Source organism: Protopterus annectens, chromosome 4.part0 (genome assembly GCF_019279795.1).
Source record: "Protopterus annectens isolate FY-2018-M chromosome 4.part0, PAN1.0, whole genome shotgun sequence".
NCBI classification, from domain to species: Eukaryota; Metazoa; Chordata; order Ceratodontiformes; family Protopteridae; genus Protopterus; species Protopterus annectens.
The window spans coordinates 257,616,941-257,634,812 of NC_056733.1; the positions used below are offsets into that span (position 1 = coordinate 257,616,941).

A 17,872-nucleotide genomic window follows, 5' to 3' on the forward strand; every position below is an offset into this window, starting at 1 on the left:
AGATTACAGGAGGGATGCTGAGTATATTGGGAAAAAGATGCTAAGGATGAAGCTACCAGGTAACAGGAAAAGAGGAAGGCCTAATATAAGGTTTATGGATGTGGTGAGAGAGGACATGCAGGTGGTTGGTTTGACACAGCAAGATGCAGAGGACAGGAAAAATTGAAACAGATGATCCGCTGTGGCAACCCCTAATGGGAACAGCCAAAAGAAGAAGATGATGATGATAATTATAGACAAGAGACACACAAACATAACATCAGTAACTGTAGGCTGGTTTTGCCCTTTGCAGGTAAGTTTAAGAAGTATGCAGTTAATTAAAATGCATTCTGAACTACTGCTGACATACGGAGCAGTACAAATGAGCACACATATAGGGGGAGCAGTACAAATGAACACACACAGTTAGGGACCATACCACTGCCTTGTACTTAGTTCTAAATGTTCTGTATTAGCCCCTCCTGTAATTTGTTAACATTATTGGGGGACTTAATGACTGCACCCAATTTGCAATCATTAGAGAACTTGGTAAGCCAAAGGCTGTCTACTTTAACTTGGACTTCCAAGAAATTGACTCCAAACAGTAAATGGCCCAAGAAAGATCCTTGTGGTATGCCACTGATGACAGGTTTACTGTTAGAGATGGAATCATCAACTCTGACATTTTGTTCTGTCGGTGAGCTAATTGGCTACCCATCTAGTGATGTAAGGGTTTATCCCCAGCTGAGAGAGTTTCTCAGTGATACCTGAGTGGAAAATTGTGTCAAAAGCCTTGGCTAGGTAAAGTTAGGCAGTATGTACTTTCTTACCTTCATGCTGGGCTTTGGTGACTTTCTCGAAGAAGTCTACTATGTTTAATAAGCATGATCTACTCTTAATGAAGCCAAACTGGTTTAGGGTTTAGAGTTTGAAGTTCACCTATGTCCTTGTTGATAAGATTCATGATGATTCTTTTCATGGCCTTGCAGATGAGGCTGGTTAGACATGTGGGTTTATAGTTCCCAGTGTCGGCTGATGCACCCCCCCCCCCCCCCCCGTACAATGGGATTACTGTTGCTCTTCTCCACTTTGCTGGAACAAAGCCAGTTCTCAGGCTATGGTTAAAGAAAACTCCAAGTGGACCCACTAAATCCTGTTTAATATTGCTTAACAAACAACCTAGGATGTTATCTGGTCCCACTGAGGCCGTGTTTTTGACCTTGGAGAGAGCATATATGACCTGATCTCTAGAGATATTAGGCACAAGACTGGTGTCAGGTATGCTTTGGGGTATGACTGGTGTGGACAGGGGGTGAAGTTTGCGCCAAATCTGTCAACTAGCAGGTTGGCAATTTCCTCCTGTATAGTATGAGTGGTACCATCTATTACCAGTTCTGCACATAGCTGGGCATTCCCTTTTAGATTTTGGACATAGTTAAAGAATGCTTTATGATTATCCTTAGCTAGGGATGCTATTTTAGCTTCGTAATTAACTTTAGAGGACTTCACAAAATTTCTGAATTGCTTGTTCAAGTTGTGGAGGGAATTCTTCCTCTGCTGAGTCATTTCCTTCTTGTTCTTAGACATCAGTTTCTTCCTTTTGTTATATAACCTGTTTATATTTGAGGTCCACCAGGCTGGCTTTTTTTTTTTTTTTGGAGGACCTAGTTTTAATTTGGTCTGGTACAGCTGAGTCTATACAGTTGCTTAAGGGTTTACACAGGGCATTTGTGTACACCTTTGCATAGTTGTATGTGATTACAGGGGCTATAACATTTTTTATACCATTGCTTAGTAGGCTGTAGTTTGCTTTGAAAGAGTTTTTTTTAGTTTTTATGCTCCTGTGGTGGTGACTGGTTCAACAGTTACTTCAAACAAGACTGATTTATGGTCTGACCTTATCAGGAAAGGCATCACACTGGAGGGAATGCAGTGACCCCCCCCCCAACATGTTGGTGAGTACTATGTCTAGGACATTTGAGCCAATTGTCGGGGTACAATCTATCTGTTTCAGTGCATTTGTATTGACAAAGTCCAAGAACCTCTGGGTGAGCATGTTTGTGCTCATGTACGCCACCCAGTCGATGGAAGGATAGTTGAAATCTCCCTTGACTTAGGTTTTGGGCTGTATGGAGAGTGACTCCAGCAAGTCCAGGTAGAAGGTGTGCTTTTTTTAGTTTATGGTGGGGGACTTATAGCTAGTAATGACGTGGTAGGGTATTTTGCCTATAGTTAATTGGACATGGAGTAATTCAAGAGAATCTCACTGTTTGACCAGTCTTGAGGTGTACTTAGCTTTAATGAAGATGAATACACCTCCACCTTTGGTTCTTTCATGCTCATTTTCAGGTCTAAACATGTGGAAGGCATTGTAGCCTTGCACAGCCTGGGTGCTTTCTACAGCCTTAAACCATGTCTCAGTGACTGTACAGACATCAGCATCTTCCAAGTTGAGGAGTGCTTCCAGGGAGTGCAGTTTCATGTTCAGACTCCTAGTATTAAGCAGCAGAACCTTGAGTTTGTCTGGAGTGGATTTGGCTGCATCAGAAATTTTGTTATTATGACACTGCCCAAAAAGGACACTATGGGGGAGGCAAGCACCTTTGCCAGTATCCGAAAGCCTAGAGGAAAGAGGTGTAGACCATCTCTGGCAAGGCAGCATGGCCTGTCGACCATGTCTTCCTAGGCTGGCAGATACTGGACACTCTGGATGGAAAATGCATCCAGTACTATGATGTGTACCTCATGTAAAATTTTGCAATCCAGTCTTCCAATGGGGAGGCATACAGGTCTACCTCTGGAATGCCATAAACCAGGGTGCATTCATGAAAAATATTTCTGTTAATTCTCCACTCATATACATTGGGAGAAGAGCTGCTCAGATGATCTGTTAAAGCATTTTGCAACTAACAAAGTGTGCATGGAGTGGGATGCTCAGTCTTCAGTGAAGATCCCAAGCCAACATGGCTGGTCTGCACAAAAGGGTAAGGGACAGTTCCCACTTGTTTGTTGATATACCACATTACAGTGATATTGCTCATGATCAAGCTGAGAATACCTTACTATTAGACAAGGTTAAAGACATGGAGTGCATAAATGATGGCTAAAATCTCCTTGATGTTGATGCACCTGCCTTGCTCTTTTTTTCAAGTGCCTTGAACCTTTAATGAACCTCTGTATGACCCCCAAGCCTCGGGAGAGGAATCTAAGATGAAGGTATGGTCTTTTTCTGGTTTAACAAAGAGCATTTCTGTCCTGGTCCTTTTCTTTATTATGCACCAACAAAATAACTCTAAATTTGGGAGGTATCCTCCGAGGGAATGAAGGTGCTGAAAAAAACAGATTGTACAGTTACCAGTGCAGTTTCCTCACATGCAGTCTTGTCAGAATGATGACACTAAAGGAAAACATGCAGCCAAAAGCCTTTAGGGCAAGTTCTCACAGCCATGGAGGGTATGGTGGCAGACTAGGAAAAGAATGACGTGAGCAGTGCTATTTTAACTTGGGTTCCTATTACCAGATCGCAAACACAGTTTGTCAAATGCGTCTTGCTTGAACTGACAAAAGCAAAGAGGCAAAATAACGAAGCAGCTTTTCAGTGAATTCTTTCCCTGAGAAAGAATTTGCTTGGCCGCTTTTGTTACTTTGCCATTTTCGGCATTGTAGTGCTATCTCGGAGTTGGTATATTTAAATAGGAGGGGAGTGGGGGGTTCGTCCCCCACATTATGTAATGTTTTAAAGTATTTTTTTTTATTTCGGAACAGAGATTTTTTTTCCCTTGGAAAACAAATCGCTGTTCTGAGGTTTTGACATTGTAAGCTTTCGCTTACATGGGGTTGATTATTTATCGTTCGCTTTTCTAAGCATGCGATAATATAATACAGACCCTTTTAACTTGTGGGAAGGAGACAATAAAGTTGTTTGTATCCCACATAGCTCCTGTGAAACATTTGTTTTATTGGGGGATAAGGAACAATTTCTGCATGCTAAGGGATATACTTAGCCTGGTGAAATGATAAGACAATGTAATTAAGTACTGTGTTAAACTCCTCCTGGGACTTTACCTGAATCATGTAGCTATCCAAGCAGAGATGAATGTGAAATCCCTTCAGTCTAATATGCACAAACACTGACTAACTATTCTGTAAACACCACTGCAACAGCGGTAAGTCAAAGAGGCAAAGATGTGAAATGAAAATGCTTTGACATAGCTGTTATAACAGAGAGCTGGTTAAAACCTCACAAGCACTCTGAAATTACCTTCAGCAACTATAACATTATAGGATAAGATAGGCTAAGCAAAAGAGGTGGTGGTGTAGCGGTCATGTTCAAAGACCCACTAAAACTAGAAAAACTAAACTGTACACCTCCTGACATCCCCAATTCAGAAATTCTCATCACCCACCTCCTAATATATCCACATAAAGCCATAATTTTCATTGCCGCATATCTGTCCCCTGGAAACAACCTTCCCAGCATAGAACTTCTCCCCTCATGGTCTGCCCACTCATTCAATCAAAAAACTATCATCCTAGGTGACTTTAATCTCAACTGGCTCACCTGCTCTTCAAACTGCCCTACTAACTTTATTAAGCTATACAATTTCTCCCAACTTATAAACTGTCCCACTCACATTGACAAACACTCTAAAAAAGAGTCACTACTGGACTGGATATTAACAAACAAACCAATCCTAAGTGACCAAGTCGGTTGCCTTCCTATCAGTCTTAGTGACCATACCCCTACATTTCTACTCAGAAAAAGAATTCACATGCAGTCTTGCAATCCCTTCAAATACATGCACAGTAAGAAACATTTCTCACAAGCATTGTTCAGTCTATTACTTTAATGCTGTGATTGGTCCCCATTAAAAAAACTAAACCTGGACCTTGCAGTTGAATTCTTTAACAACAAATTTCTTGAAATCCTAAACAGCCTAGCCCCCACCAGAAAAATATGCTCCAAATCCAAGCAACTACCATGGCTTTCCCATGAGGCAAAACAACCAATTAAATAAAGACACAGAGCCAAGGATCTTTATCAGTCCACCAAAGACAAATCTGACCTCACCACTTATCAGCAATTAAGAAACCAGACTAAGAAAAAAATTAAAAGTGATAAAAAGCACTACTTCCAAATGTCTCAACAAAAGTTCCTTCAAAACCCACAAAAATTCTGGCAAACAGTAAACCTCCTCCTCAACCCTGGTAAATCCACCCCCCACGCCTTCAACAACCAATACCACCACACCCTTAGCCTCACAATTGAACTCACATTTCATTAACTCTATCATCCCCCTGCTTGCTAACAATAAATAGCTTCCCCTCACATTCCCCTCATTAAGATCTAGTTCTACTAGCTCCCTATCAATTCAGACATCCTACATTAAAAAGCTACTAAACAAACTAACACCTTGCTGCCTGGCTGCCAACCAACTTCCTAATGAATTCCTAACAATTGCTGCTCCAGATCCATTCCCTATCCTATCTCTATAGTAATCAATCGTTCCATCTCCAAACAATATGTGCTCCTCCTCTGGAAAATTGCTCATATCATCCCCCTCCACAAGGGTGGCACCTCCAGAGAAATCTCAAACTATGCCCCACAGCTATCCTCCCACCCTTACCCAAAATCCTAGAAAAATGTATTTAGCTACAACTCCTAAACCACCTTACCACCAACAACCTTCTATCAGATTCCCAGCATGGCGTTATTCCCCTGTATACTGTTAACACAGCTTTATTATCTTTCACCAATACCATTCACCACCTAATGAACAAAGGACAACTAGTATCTGCAATTTTCCTGGACATGTCAAAAGCCTTGGACACCATTTCCACCAACTGCTACTACACAAACTCGCTACATACAACCTCAGTCCAGAATCCCTGTCTTGGTTTCTCAGTTATCTATCAAACTGTCAACAGGCTACTAAATGGAAAAACGAACTCTCCCTTCTTGAACAAAAAAATTGTGATGAATAAGTACGTTAATTGGTTTATGCTGAATGGTTGCTGCCTAAATGAGAATAGCATATGTAAGCTTTGTATTTGGAGTGTTGATACGGGCTGAAGAAGTGGTGTTTATCACTATGAAAGTGCAAACCTTTTAATAAACTGGATTTTTACTTCCAGGATTTGGCTTCCTTAACCATTGTTTGGTCTGTTGTACGTTGCTGTGGATTATTTTTACACTTTTTACAATTTTTTTTGTTCAACTGTCCACTCATTCATGCTGTGACCCTACTTTTGTGTGTTGAACTCTCCCCTCTACTGCCAGTTGCCACTGGTGTACCCCAAGGATCAATACTTGCCCCTTCTCCTTATCAGGTTTATATTAGATAATCGAAGCTTCAAAAGTTTGAGTGTCATATGGTCGACACCATATGAATGAATTTTTTAAAGTTTGAACATTTTAACAGAGATCTTTGTAGAGAGCTGAATGGGAAGATTTCCTTTTTCTGCACTGTAGTGTGATCTCGAAGTTGGTATATTTAAAGAGTGGGGGCTGTGGGAGGTGCAGGGGCGCTTGCCACCCTGCTTAAAATGTTCAGGTAGGTTATCTGGTAGTTTATTTTTTTTATTAGATGTTCGCACTTTTAAAAGTTTGATCATATGGTGTCAACCATATGACATTCAAATTTTTGAAAATTTGATTATCTAGTATAGACCCTCTTTATCATATTTACTAATAACCGTAATACAGAAACCCAACTTGCCTCTACCATGCAATACACTGATGATACTTGCCTTATCTGCTCCGCTCCTTCCCCAAAAGAACTAACAGAAAAGATGCAAAAAGCTTTTCTAGAAGTTGAATTATTCTCCTCAAACCACCAACTCATTCTAAACCCAAATAAGACAAAATTAATAATCTTCTCAAACAAAACTACCAAGTCAAACCACCTACTCCTCTCTATTCATTCCACAAATGGTCCCATAATTGAGCCAACAAACCAGGCCAAACTCCTTGGTATTACAACAGATGGCCATCTCAAATTTGATATTCACATTTCCCAAACTATCAAAAAAGTCAACTCTAGGCTTGGTGCTATCTACAGGGCCAAACAATACCTAACACGCCAAGCCAGACTAGCCACTGCTATATCACAACTACTGTCTACAAATCTCTACTGTTCACATATCTTTGCCAACTTATTTAAGGCATACCTGCATAACCTTGAATCCTGTATAACAAAATTGAAAAGTTTGCCATGAAACACCCACATAAAACCCATCATTGCTCCACTCTTCAACTCAAGAACTTCCTAACCTCTTAAACTTAAACCAACTTACCCTAGCCCACAAAATCACACAGCTCTCATAGCTGCCCTGCAATTTCAAACTTACTCCAGCTACAGGTAAACAGCAGATCCCTTAGATCTTCCAATAGGCCAGTGTTCAGAATAACGCAGTCACATAACTACCATGGTAACTCCCTCTACTCAAACAAAGTAGCTAAGTCCTGGAATGCTTTTCTCCCAAGCATACAATGCACACCTTGCTACTCTTCATTCGCAACAAAATTAAAAGAGCATGTTAAAAGCAACTGGTTTTGCCCTTGTTCTCCGCCTGAATAACTCCTCTTTCTTATGCTCATTTTATCTCTACTATACTCTTTTCCTCTATTGCAGCTCAAATGGCTAGTATTTTCCTCAATGGGCTTCCGCATAGTCTTCTGGTTTGTACATTTTTTTCTAAAATTCAAAAGCAAAATGCTTACTTTCTATAACGCTGATGCATGGCCTCTCAGTTTAAATCTACTCACTGCTTGTTATCTGTTTTAGTTAGTTATCCAGATTCCTGTGATTTACATTATAATGTTGTTAATATCATGAAGAATATTATCAAATCCTTTTGCTTGCAAAATTTGGTAATCATGGTAATTATTTTCTTACTAATGTAGTAGTGTATATCTTTTAGCTGTATTGTATTTCTTATTCTGGGTCTCCACTGAAAACGGGCCACCAGCCCAGTTGGACACTTCCCGGTAAACAAATGTAAATAAATAAATAAATAAAATAGTTATATATCATATAACCTAAGCAATATTACATAAATTATTCAATTATTGAATTATTGCCTTTTTTTAACAAGACACATCTTTATTAAATCTTCACTTATTACAATGGCCCTTCTTGAACAAATTCCTATGTTTAAGCTGTTCAGTGCAAGACTGTTTATAGGGTGACTGTGGTGGTGCAGCGGTTAATGTTGCTATCTCACAGCAAGAGGTTCTCCGGTTCAATCCTTGGCTGGGGTGCCTTCTGTGTGGACTCTGCATGTCCTCCCTGTGGTCATGTGGGTTTCCTCCGGGTGCTCTGGTTTCCTCCCACATCCCAAAGACATGCTGTAGGTGGATTGGACACTGTAAATTGGCCCTAGACGTGAGTGTGTGTGCCTTCTGTGGAAGGTTGGGGGCCAGGCTGGCAACTTGACACAGTAAAACTCCACTGCCAGTCATGAGCGGACAGGTGATCCTCTGTGGCGACCCCTAACTGGGAAAAGCCGAAAGAAGAAGAAGTGCAAGATTGTTTATGTCAGAATGTTCACTACTTGAAGAGAAGAATTTCTACTGTATCTGAGTATTGGTGAGTGAAAGAGCCATTTTACTGTCTAAATGGTTTAGCCATTTTTCCTCCAGTTTTTGAATACTTCTTGCAGTGGAAGTCCAAAAGGTAGTTCTTAGTCCACAGAGACACATTTGACAATTGTCCTTTGAAGTTTTTAGGCAAAGGTTGCATTTCTAGTCATCTGAAGAAAATGCATCAGCTGTGCTGTAGTTGAAATTTACTGCACAATTAATGACCATGAGGGCTGTTAGTAAAAGTTTAAAAGTGAGTTGTTTAATTGCTGCATCTTAGACCTCCTTACAAATAATTTCCACATGTTTAATAACACCTTCTTTATAGTGGAAAATATGCATTTGGTAGTTAACAACTCTAATGTGTAGTGTGGTAAAGACTTCTTGCTGAATCAGGTAAAGACATAGCTTACTCATTAAGCAAAGTGTTACTGGCAGGTACCGGCTTTGTTTGAATTCTCTAGCTGTATGTAAGAAAATGAAATCAGAATCAGACAATGGGTTTCTAGATAAATATTTAAAATTCAGCATGGCTTCCGTCCTCATCACAGTACTACTTCAGCCCTCCTAGCCTTTACCAACACCATAAACCATAATTGCAACAATAATTATATATCCTCAGCCCTCTTCTTGGATCTTTCCAAGGCATTCGAAATGGTTGATCACCAACTTTTAATCCACACCCTGCAAAGATTCTGTCTAGATACTAGAGCCCTTCAATGGTTACAATCCTACCTGAATGGTCAACAGCAGGCTGTCCTCTGGCAGAACAAACTATCTAATCTTCTACCTAACACCCTTGGCTCTATACTACGGCCCTTGCTGTTCTCCATCTTCATTAACAACCTTTATACTGTCATCCCAAAAGTCAGCTGTATCCAATATGCTGATGACTCTACTCTGATTTGCTCGGCCACATCTCCAACAGAGTTATGGTCAGCTACCCAGACCACCTTTAATACAATAGAAAACTGGCTTTCTGAACGTCATCTGATCCTAAATCCCAAAAAAACTAAAATGCTGTTATTTTCACCAACACGTAGGTCTACCGCTTTCACCTTTACCATAAATTCAAATGAAGGCACAATAATCTCCCCTGACCCCTCTACTAAACTGTTAGGTGTCATCATAGATAATAATCTAAAATTTGACCTACATGTTAACCAAACTATCAAAACTATCAATAAAAAACTAGGGTCACTTTACAGAATAAAAGCCTTCCTAACCCCTCCAGCTAAAATTGCCATAGCTCGCTCCAGGGTTGCCAGATTTCCAGCCACCCAGTTAGGGACAAAAAAAAAAGGTCTTTTCACGGCGGCAAGTGAAGACCAAAAAAAAAAAAAAAAAAAGGTCTTTAATGCCCACATTAAAGAACAGTAGCTTTGCACTAAACACGGAGCTTCTTGTGTTTAATGCATTGCAGTTCTGCATTCAACACAAGTAGCTCCGTGTTTAGCGATTTTTGATTGGCCCGTATACCGGCATATGGGCCAATCAAAAATCACTAAACACGGAGCTTCTCATGTTTAATACAGAACACAAGAAGCTCTGTGGTTAGCAATTTTTGATTGGCCCGTATGCCAGGTATACGGGACAATCAAAAAAAAAAAAAAAAACAAACAAAGCGGAGGCTGGCCGGGATTTAAACCGGCAGGGCGGGACTCAGGATCAGGCTGCTGATCTCAGAACAGTCCCGCCCAAATAGGGACGTCTGGCAACCCTGGCTCGCTCTCACCTTCTTTCAACCCTTCTGTATGCATGAGGAATGCGGTATTTTGCATGCCATCTTATGGAACTAATCATCCAGTGGCAGGACCTAAATATTGAACAAGGATTCAGGTACATGTCACTTTTAAATGAATAAAATAGACATAACTCACAAAAATCTAACTGACAAGTTTAAATCAGATTATGCTAAAAATAGACTGCAAACTATTTTCTCACAAGTGAATTCTTTCAGTGAGAAATTGAAACAAATCAAATTGAAAAAGTTGCAGAGGGACTTTAATGATTTTCAAACTGGTCATGACAATGTTATAACTAGTGATGCTGCTTCTAACCCTTCAATTACACTTGTCACAATAAAGAAGAGTTTTACTTTTGCTACGGCTGCCAATAATTTCTTTGAACTGTGGATTTGGGAAGTTTGTTAAACAGCAACCGCTCAGTATTTCAACTTCATTCCTTCTGTATGCATCCCCTGTACTCTCAAATTTAAACAAGACTGTCCTTAACAAACTCTCAATTTGCTACAACCACATTGCCAGGTTTGCCACAGGGCTGCCTTTTAGGACACATCATTGCATCAATCTAAATCAGTTTGGGTGGCTTGAACTACCCAGCCTAATCTAGTATAACCAACTGATTATGGCCTATAAAATCCTCTATAATCCGGACAATACTCCTGCACTTAAAAATATTATCACCTCCTAAAAGAATCCTAGATTGCTTCAATCCTCTAACAAACTACTAATTCAGACTAGCAAAATTAATAACACAGCCGGTGACTCTCTCTTTGCAAACTCTGTAAGCAGCTGATATTACCTTACTTTCTACCTTAGGTCAATTTAAAACTAGACTCAAACAACATTTGGCACTTAACTGGCTATGTCAATGTATCAAGCCTGGCTAACTCTCTCTCTAAAATGTGTAAAAATCTGTTAACCAGTTTACTGTGTAATTTAATTTAATCCTGATTTACGCTCGGGATTAACTCTAATCTGTGGAACTTGTTTAACTTGCTTACTTATGTAATCACTGTAAATAGTCTGTTTGTAATATGTAATGCTGGTATTATGTAATGCTGTATCTGCTTACCCTTGGAGCTTTTCTCCCCGGGCCTCCATTGAAAATGGACATGTATCCAGTTGGACTATCCCGGTCAACAAATGTAAAATAAAAATAAGAAATAAATAAAAAATTCACTTCCACTCACTAAAAACGGTCAGGTTTCCTGGCTGCTGGTGGATGTCGGCAGGTTCAAGCAGTGTACTTTCAAAGGCATCTTTGAATGTCTGTATAACTCGAAGAATGGCACTAGGCTTGGGTTCATCTAACTATAACACATCAAGTTAATATTTATGAGAACTGGAAGCTCTTTATCCCCGCCCCCAAATTTAAGTATTCTTCTTTGGGATACAGACTCAAATGTTATAAGTGTCATAACTAAACAGGAAGTGGCTAATCTTCTTACTTTCCAATACAGTTCAGGGAATGTTCAATCCTTCTGCTCAATGGGCAGGCTTTCCCAGAAATAGAGGGTTCACCATGTATTGTTTGAGGAAAAGGATGTTTCTGCCAAGCCACAACATATTCTTCAGCAGAACACCTGTCAAAGACTAAGAAGACCAAAGAAGGCACCAACACAAATGATGCCACAGGTACTAGACCTACAGGTGCAGTTTAGGATGATCAATCTGCTTAGATTTTTTTATTCAAGAATGAGAAGGAAGATTCTTCCCAATGGCCTATAGGTTCTGGAATCAAATGGATTCATAATTATTCAAAGGTGTTTTCTCTGACAGACAAACCAAAGAAAAAATGTTGAAAGTCACTTTCAGAGAACACAATCTTAAGCTTATTGTGGGGTGGGGGTCTTGCCCCCCTGCATCTCCCATGTGGACGGAGATCCCTACCCTTTAACCATGGTCTCACAATTGTGGTGAAAGGGCAATACCATATCTTTGTTGAAAGTGGCTTTCAGAGATACAGCTGTTGCACTGCTGCAAATCGAATAAATGGCACTCAGAATAAAAATGTCCCCAATAAAACAAGTGGCATATCAGTATAGGGTGATGACTTCTCACTGAAAGAACTTACCAGTCAAATGCAAATACATGGGGACCAGCATCCAGTTGTGAGTCATTACTAATTTGTCCAGAAGCCTGGACAGAATGGGATGTCAGCAGCCCTGTCAGCCACTAAATGAACATCAGCAGATGAGCATATATCAGAATGCATTTTTAAGAGTCAACAGCTAACAAATGTATGCATCTACAGAACTCACACTCACAGAAGGGCTGATGGGATCTCAAAGACCTTACCTTCTCAGTCTACAGATGCTTTTGAGCTAACTATTTATCTGTCTGTTTATGACATCTGGACTTTTACTCACCTGTGTAGACGAGAGTTCTCATTCAGGTTCTGGGGTAGCTGGCATGTTCATATAAACCCAGAAGATTTGTGCCCTAGGTTCATGCCCCTCATAAACTAGTTATTTTAATAAAAGAAGCATGCAGTTTTCCCAAAGGCACAAAGACACTGAAGATGAAAATCCTTCAGTGGGAATCTACTGGACACAAATATGCCTGTTGATGATGACCCCTTGTCAGAGAAAAACTCAGCCTTAGAAATATTGCCATGTCTCAGATCTAATCAGACAATCACAATAAAATGTAAAGAATTTAAAAGTAGAAGGAAAACATCCCAAAATGAGAACCTATCATAGCTTTGAACACTGGCCTTGGATGGTACGGATAAACAGATGTTCAAACACTCTTTGCTGCATAAAAGAATTGTTGTACATAGAGCAGGCATCTCTCCCCCTTATACTATGAATCTTACCAATGTCCACAATGTGGTGATGGTAGTCTTGCATGCTGATTTTCAAAAGCTCTGGCAGTTGGCCTAGATGGCCAGGTGGCATTCTCCATACATCTGGTCTACACACTGAAGAAAGTTTTGCTTCAGTGATTTCTCAAGACTGTAAAGTGCACCTTGAAAAATACCTTAGAACAGAAAAAAATATTTTTCTGGAGGGAGGCAAATACCTCCCTGTACCACCCACCCCATCAACCCCAATTTATATATACCAACTCCACAGTTACAGTACAGTGGGGAACAGTGAAAAGACACTGAAACCATGCAGCTAGCTTGTATAACTCAACTAAATATGATTAAATGCATAGAGACATGAACCTGCATAAAAGCCACTCACATGAATATGCTGCAATGATGCAATCACTCCATTTTCTTGCTTACAAATGCAACAAGAAAAAACAGGTAACAAATCAATACTTTTTCACATTTGTTTCAGGAGGTCAGTGATTCTAATGTATTGCAGTTGTTTTCTTAAATTTCATACCTTGTTTCCATCATTCATCAGCCAGCCAAAGCTTCTGACACCAAATGCAGCAAGACTTGATGAGACATCAAGACATGTGACTGAATTCCCATATACAGTGTGAAGGGTCCTGGGTTCCTCATGAGGCTTCAGAAGATATACCGTGTCATCAGCTGTAACCACAACTGTAGGACTGCTCCCTGAATCTGGCACCAGTTGCAAAAAGCTTATCTGCCATGTGATGAGGGAAAAAACAATGTTAACAAGTTAAAATACATCAGACATCTTTACTTAGTAATGAACTGTTTAATTTTCATCTCTCTCTCTCTCCAAACCACAATTCCTCAACAGACCCCAAGGCAGGAGAAGTTTCAGCAAAACAAAGATAATCTCAGTAGCCTAAGACGTGCATTCTAAGTTAATTATGTTTATCTTTTGTTTTCTACAAGGGAAATTAAAGCTCCCACCCAACACTGTGCACTATGTAAGCCTGCAGAACTTATATGCAAACAAAATTAAACAGCATTTAATGATCACTTCACTACATCAGCTTTCATCCATTTGTCTGCTTATTAGAAAAATTGTTGATCTTATGTAAGCTATGCTCTGCTGTTTCTTACTATTCCTTAAAACTGCCACATGTCTGTTAACATGCACTATTCAATTCATCTGGTGTTGTAAAGTTAATACTTTTTTCAAGAAGCTTTCTTCAAGAAGTTTCAACTTACCTCTACAGTGCACCTGCATTATACACCTTTCGGTATGAGCTTATTAGCTTTGAATTTTGTTCTGAAGAAGCATGTGGTGAATTAGTACTGTGAAGCAGGTAGAAGATCTGTTTACAGGTGCTGAATGTGAGACTCCAAAGTTTCAGTTCTTTTTAGCAAACCTATGTATCTTTACAAAGGTTTTGTCTAGAAGATCTTGCGTTTTTTGCAATGATTCCAAGAGCAAATGGGGGACCAAGACCAATGTAATTCAACCTCCCTCCCAAAAAATAATGTATTATAATAAAGTAAGAAATATGAATGTGTGTTACAATCAACTTAATGTTTCAAAAATTAATAAATATCACAAAGTTCCAAGAGACAGCCTAGTCAGCCTATGTTATACCTCACGTCTCTTGATTCTGGATTTGGAGAATGTTACTAAAAGTCAGAGAATCTCCTGTTAATGAAAACAGGAATGCATATTTTATTTTACATTTGTTGACCGGGATAGTCCGACTGGATGCATGTCCATTTTCAGCAGAGGCCCGGGGAGAAAAGCTCCATGGAATAACAAATCATCATAACATGTCACATATTACAAATAACAAATATATTATTTACAGAGATTAGATGGGCAGACAATACAAATTACATATTGAATATTTTCAGTGATTAGAAGAGCAAACATTATAACAAATCATCAGGTAGTGTTATTCAGTGACAGCATCGGATAAAATTACATAGTAGGCTACCTAGCAGATTTACACATTCCAGAGACAGGTTAACCAGGCTTGATACAGTGACATACCAGTTTGTTCCCAGGTGGTGTTTGAGCCTAGTTTTGAACTGACCAAGTGAAGAGAGTAAGGTAATATCAGCTGGTAGAGAGTTCCACGATCTACCTACAGAATTTACGAAGAGTGAGTCACCGGCTGAGTTATTAGTTTTACATATCTGAATAAGGAGTCTTGGAGGAGCGCAGCGGTCTAGGATTATTATAGAGAGTGACAAGATCTTTAAGTGCAGGGGTATTGTTAGGGTTATATATGATTTTATGGGCCATAACAAATTGGTTATATAGTATTAGGCTGATTAGTTGATGCAGTGATGTGTCCTAAAAGGCAGCCCACTGGTAAACCTGGCAATGTGGTTATAACAGATTGAGTTTGTTCATGACAGTCTTGTTAACATTAGAGAGAAGAGGGGATGCATACAGAAGAGTAGAGAGAAGGTGAGATCGAGCTATGGCAACTTTGGCTGGGGGGGGGGGGGTGTAGGAAGGCTTTTATTCTGTAAAGTGATCCTAGATTTCTGTTGATGGTTTTGATCAATTGGCTAACATGTAGGTCGAATTTTAGATTATTATCTATAATGACACCTAATAGTTTAGTGGGGAGGTCAGGGGAGATTATTGTTCCATCATTTGCTTTTATTATAAAGGCAGTAGACCTCTGTGTAGCAGCAACTGTTAGCTTGGACTCAGAAAGAAAGACAGAAAATCTATAAAGAAGGCATGAGTTCAATATGTTAGTCAGAATCACTACATCACTTGGGCACATTACAGTTCCTATACTTTCCACATTTTATTTATGATCAATTTTAAAACCGTGGCATTAACTTGCTGATACTACCATCTTATTAAGAGATCTTAAACATGGCACCCCCTTATCTTGCTTCAAAGATTTCAGATGAAATAGGACTGTTAGTCTAAAGACATGTTTCTCAAGCTCAGGATATGATCACTTGAAATATCTTCTTGCTTGTATTAACATAGTTAAGCACAGTATCAGTTTGCTGCAGAAAGCTATTGCCACACTGCAGCCACAGCTCAATAAACATGCTAAACAATAAATGATCCAACATCAACTTTGCAGTTTTACTGGGTGGGATTTCACAAAGAACCATCTTGAAGGAACCTGTAGTTAATGGTGGCACACCTCATGGTATCACTGACATTCGACATTGCCATCATTTCCTTTTGAAGCAAATGTAGCACACAGTTACCAGGCTCTCAGAATCTGAACTTTTCAAGGGGCAATATCCAGTTCAACAGTCAAGCAGTTTTTGCTGTGATCCAGGAAAGACTTCCTTTCAGATATATTTTGTTTATGGCCTTCGTAAGTACATCAGACAGTTTGTGAGGGCACTGACTGGTTCAGATTTACAGACAAAACTGCTAGGTACTGCTAAGTACTCCATACGCTTCAAGGTGTCCTGTCAGTTGGGTAAAAATATCTCCAAGACTTTAACAAAGGCTTCATGGTCTACTCTCTTACTGAAAAGTCTGCACTACAACCTGTTTCCAGCAATTTTACACAACCACTTTTTAACATGAACAAGCAGTAAGGCAGGTAAGCAGCCTCATTCACTAGTCATAAATGTCTAGGAAAGCACCTCTCTCAATTGTCCAGATTTTCATACACTATCCAGATTTTTGCCTCACAATTTTAGTCTGTTCTTCATAAAATGTGAGGTTTTCTAACAAATTATTGAAGAGGAAAGTCACTAAATAATGATGGACATTTGAATTTCCAACTTTAAACCTTTCAGAAAGTGCATGTTAATGTGAATCCTTTTATTTTAGAAACTTTCCAAGTTTATAAGAGAATTTTTTTAAATCTGTCCCTACTTGGGGCCTTCATTCCTTCATTATTTTTGGTTTTGTTCAGTTCCCTTGTGCGAAGAGGTTGAGAGGTATGCTGGGAAAAGACTACCTGAAGAAAGTGGGGAATCTCAAATGAATCTCTGCAAAAGTCATCATCTGCTTGGAGGTAAAATACTCTAAACCAGTTAATGATGCAGTTGATAGGTTCATAGGATGTTACTAAGCTACTGACCTGAGGGTCGTTACAAGCCTAGACATTAAATCCCAATATAATGCCAGATGAGAGATATTGTCTATGCCCAAGGTTTTTCTAGCAAGGAATACCCATGTCCAGGGAAAAAGCTGGAGCAATCGCTGGCAGAAATTTATGGTTTCCCATCCAGATGTCCAGATTGTGCTTAAACAGGGTCATGGAGGTGCTCTGCTTGATATGGTTGGAAGCCTATTCCACAGGAGTGGAAACCTCTGACAGATGCATCTGTCTCTCCACCAAGTCCTGTTTATGTCACAGGCTAGATTGACATCCCTGGAAAAGGTGACTCTAGTCCCATTTGACTTACAGATGTGCAGTATTTCCTCTAGATTTGGGTCAGAGATAGCCCTGTAAACCAGACATAAGTCACCTCTAAGTAGTCTATACGCCACTGAGAGGTGACTTATGTCTGGTTTACAGAGCTATCTCTGACCCAAATCTAATTGAAAGTAAATGTTCTGAGATAAGCTGCATATCACACAGAAGGCCACCATTATGAACACAAAATAGGTACCAAATTCAGTACTAACAGGCCAAGTACTGTAAAGCCCTAACTATGTCCCAGGAGACCTAACTTGGAGTGGCTATGCTGGCAATGAAAAGATGCAGTGAAATTATCTATGTGGAACCTGACACAGCACAAAATGTCAGAACTGCTGGCAGCCAGAACATCAACTTT

General features: G+C 39.7%; 1 protein-coding gene across 2 annotated transcripts in view; it reads right to left on the reverse strand.

The window, feature by feature from the left end:
• Positions 1–17,872, reverse strand: part of FBXW8 (F-box and WD repeat domain containing 8) — a 1,953,337-nt gene that overhangs the window by 389,034 nt on the left and 1,546,431 nt on the right. For both annotated transcript variants that reach the window (XM_044068251.1, XM_044068250.1), the window contains one exon: positions 13,647–13,856. In XM_044068251.1, the coding sequence (XP_043924186.1) occupies positions 13,647–13,856 (210 nt within the window). The remainder of the gene's footprint in view (positions 1–13,646; positions 13,857–17,872) is intronic.